The sequence below is a fragment of the Etheostoma spectabile genome, chromosome 5 (assembly GCF_008692095.1).
Source record: "Etheostoma spectabile isolate EspeVRDwgs_2016 chromosome 5, UIUC_Espe_1.0, whole genome shotgun sequence".
NCBI classification, from domain to species: domain Eukaryota; kingdom Metazoa; phylum Chordata; class Actinopteri; order Perciformes; family Percidae; genus Etheostoma; species Etheostoma spectabile.
In genome coordinates this window covers 22231295-22234076 of record NC_045737.1, presented here as the reverse complement: position 1 = coordinate 22234076, position 2782 = coordinate 22231295, and the positions used below count along the sequence as shown (strand labels likewise).

Below are 2782 nucleotides of genomic sequence, written 5' to 3'. Positions count from 1 at the left end.
GCCATGATGTCTCTCTCTCATGGGTGGGCCTCATATTAATGTTAAAAAACCTCATAAAGTGAAATTTTTTATTCCATGGGACCTTCAAAAGAAAAAGAGAGGAACTCTTAAAGCTCTGTGTTGAATAAAGCATTTCAGAGATATGCTTTCATAAATGGGGTGTCTTTGCAAAACGCAGCTTCTCATTTCCCATTCTGAAGTAATGTAGGGAGTGGTCACCATGAGGAAATGTTCAGTGGCCCTGGTCCATCCATCTGTAGTGAGAGCTACGTGGGGTGTGTCGGACAATTCTTAGTGAATTTCTCCTCGTGTCTCGTCATACATTTTTTGTAATTACAGTGGTGCTGAAGTGTCGATAGAAGGGAATATTATACCGCGCTCGAGTACTTTCATCAGCTGACGAAATTCACCCTTAATCACGCTGTATGGTTGCATATCTTTTTCTATAAACAGCCCCAATGCTTTAGTTACGGCTATTGCCCTGTCCAACTTATCACTGAGAGGCTGCTTAAATGCTGCGGAGAATAGAAGTTGTTTCCTAACTGGCGCTCTCCTCTTTACTCTGTCTACCAACACGTTGGGTTGATGCCTTCTCAGATTAACTTATGTATTAAAAGTGTACCATTAGCATATTGAATACATGTTGCACAATGCTTGCACACAGTCGCAGTTCTATTATATATTTCCGCTGTCATCATAGGTAACATGAAATCCTAAAGGTTCCCACACACCAGACGCTCCGGCAGCCTTCCTTATCTCTCCCACTTGCCATTTCTGTATGTGACATGACGTGCAGAACTCCACACTCGACTTTTACTGTCTATGTCCACACATCTTCTTTTGCGCAAAAGGGACGCACGCGCACTGTCTGAGGTCACATGCGGGCACGAAGCTACATTGCGCATGCATTGAATCGTGAGAAATAAACGGTTACAAAAAACTTGTTTGAAACAACTATGTGAATCTTGATTACTCTGATTTGTAACAGAAGTATGTACTGCAGTATGTCTTTCACCACATGCTGGTACTTCAAAATGTCTACGCTGCTATAAACAAAGCCTGTGTGATCTGTAGAGACAGCTGGTTGCATAAACAAAGCAGAGCTTTATCAATCTTTTTTTTTTTTTTTCACAGCAGATGGGTTTCTGAGCTTGTTTTTGAATGTGTAAATTGACATTGGCACTTATTTGAATGAGTGTTGCATATAATGAATAATGATAGACCTATTTATTTATAGGGGACCAAGTGTGAGCTGAAAGTGAAAAATGGAACAATCTATGAAGGAGTATTTAAGACGTACGGTCCAGAGGTAAGGGTCACACACACACAGTGCAATGTTCTTTATAGGCGCTAACATAGAGCTAGATCTGTAATTTCCTTAGTTGCAGTATTAATAATTAAGGTTAACTATGTTGGTAAGATGGTGCCCAGCCAGCACTCAATAGCAGTTTCACCCCTGAGTTGGTAAAGTTTTCCCTTTTTATCTTTCCTTTTATGGAGGAGCGGTATGTGGCCCTTCATCTTCCCTTTTAGGTTGAATTACTCTCTAATCTTTTCCCTGTGGGGAAAATTTCATTTTGCACCAGCTTAACCTGAGCAATAGTAGAAGTTACTGTTCAGTTCACTTGGCAGAAGCTTGGCTTTAAATTCAGTTCTTGATGGGATGTCAGTAATTGTACATTATCCCATGTTACACCTTACAACAGGCAAGGTATTCATGTACGTTGTATTTCCCACCTCTTTTATAAGGTTGTTTGACTAAAATGTAAATAAGGCTGGCAGGATTCTCCAAAATCAATTGAATTTGGTGTGCTTGCACAGGCAGCCACAGCACTTTGTTTTGGGAACAAACCAAGCCTCACATTTGGCTTTTATTACCACAGTGTGTGCAAGCTGAACAGTCAAACATGCTGAAATATTCACTACCCCTCTGTATACCGTCTCTTAGTCAACAATGTAATGTTTGGTTGCAGGGCTTGCATTTTCAGTTTTCTTCTATAATATTATATCAGTTGACTTCTTGTTTTAACAAAATTTGAGGTCACAAGCTCCTCCATCTGGCACTGATGCTATTAAATGAGCAGAACTTGATTAATTGTTGTTAAAATCAAACTTCAGTTTGTATATGCTGTCAGCCAAATTACCTAGAAAGGATTTTTTTTCTGTAGTTCACCCTTAGGCAAGCATTTTGATGTTCTTTTGATGTACTTTTGCATTACGTTTGAGTTTCGTTCACCAAAATAGCAGCAGAAGTTTGAATTGGCAGGTAGCTTGTGACTTTCATCACTGGATCAATAAAGTCTCACCTTTATTCACTTTAATACACCATAGATTATTTATAATATTTTGCTTCTTAATATGAATATGCAAAGTAACTAAAGCTATTAAAATAGAATAAAAACTTACAATAGGCAAGTAGAAGAAAATTAAAATACTCAATTAAAAGGACCTTACAGTTGTATTGTTCGGCATAGTTTCTTTCCACGGCTGATAAAATACAATGGCATTTACGCTTAGCAAGCCTAAACATTAATTCCCAACATGTTTATACCTGTCAGCCGCTCGGACACACTGCCGTCTGCGCTGACGTACTGTCACCTGTTGGGACACGGATGTTGTCCGTACCGTCTCTGGTTCTGGTTCTGATCACGGGAACGTTGACGAGACAGCTCACCTCAGTGCAGTGTAATAACTCCTGAAAATAATATCCATCTAGCAAATGTATCCGTCTCCGCAGTCATCTCAACCATCGAATACAGCAAAAGGAAATTATACTTGGGCT

At 39.5% G+C, this 2782-nt stretch overlaps 1 protein-coding gene and 1 long non-coding RNA gene across 9 annotated transcripts in view; one reads left to right on the top strand and one right to left on the bottom strand.

Moving 5' to 3' along the window:
- Positions 1 to 733, bottom strand: part of LOC116690371 (uncharacterized) — a 917-nt gene extending 184 nt beyond the window's left edge. The window contains exon 1 of the long non-coding RNA XR_004332244.1: positions 623 to 733. This is a non-coding gene — a long non-coding RNA (uncharacterized LOC116690371). The remainder of the gene's footprint in view (positions 1 to 622) is intronic.
- The window catches only part of atxn2 (ataxin 2), a 27548-nt gene that overhangs the window by 3792 nt on the left and 20974 nt on the right, over positions 1 to 2782 (top strand). For all 8 annotated transcript variants that reach the window (XM_032517262.1, XM_032517259.1, XM_032517261.1 and 5 more), the window contains exon 4: positions 1238 to 1309. In XM_032517262.1, coding sequence (XP_032373153.1) covers positions 1238 to 1309 — 72 coding nt within the window. The remainder of the gene's footprint in view (positions 1 to 1237; positions 1310 to 2782) is intronic.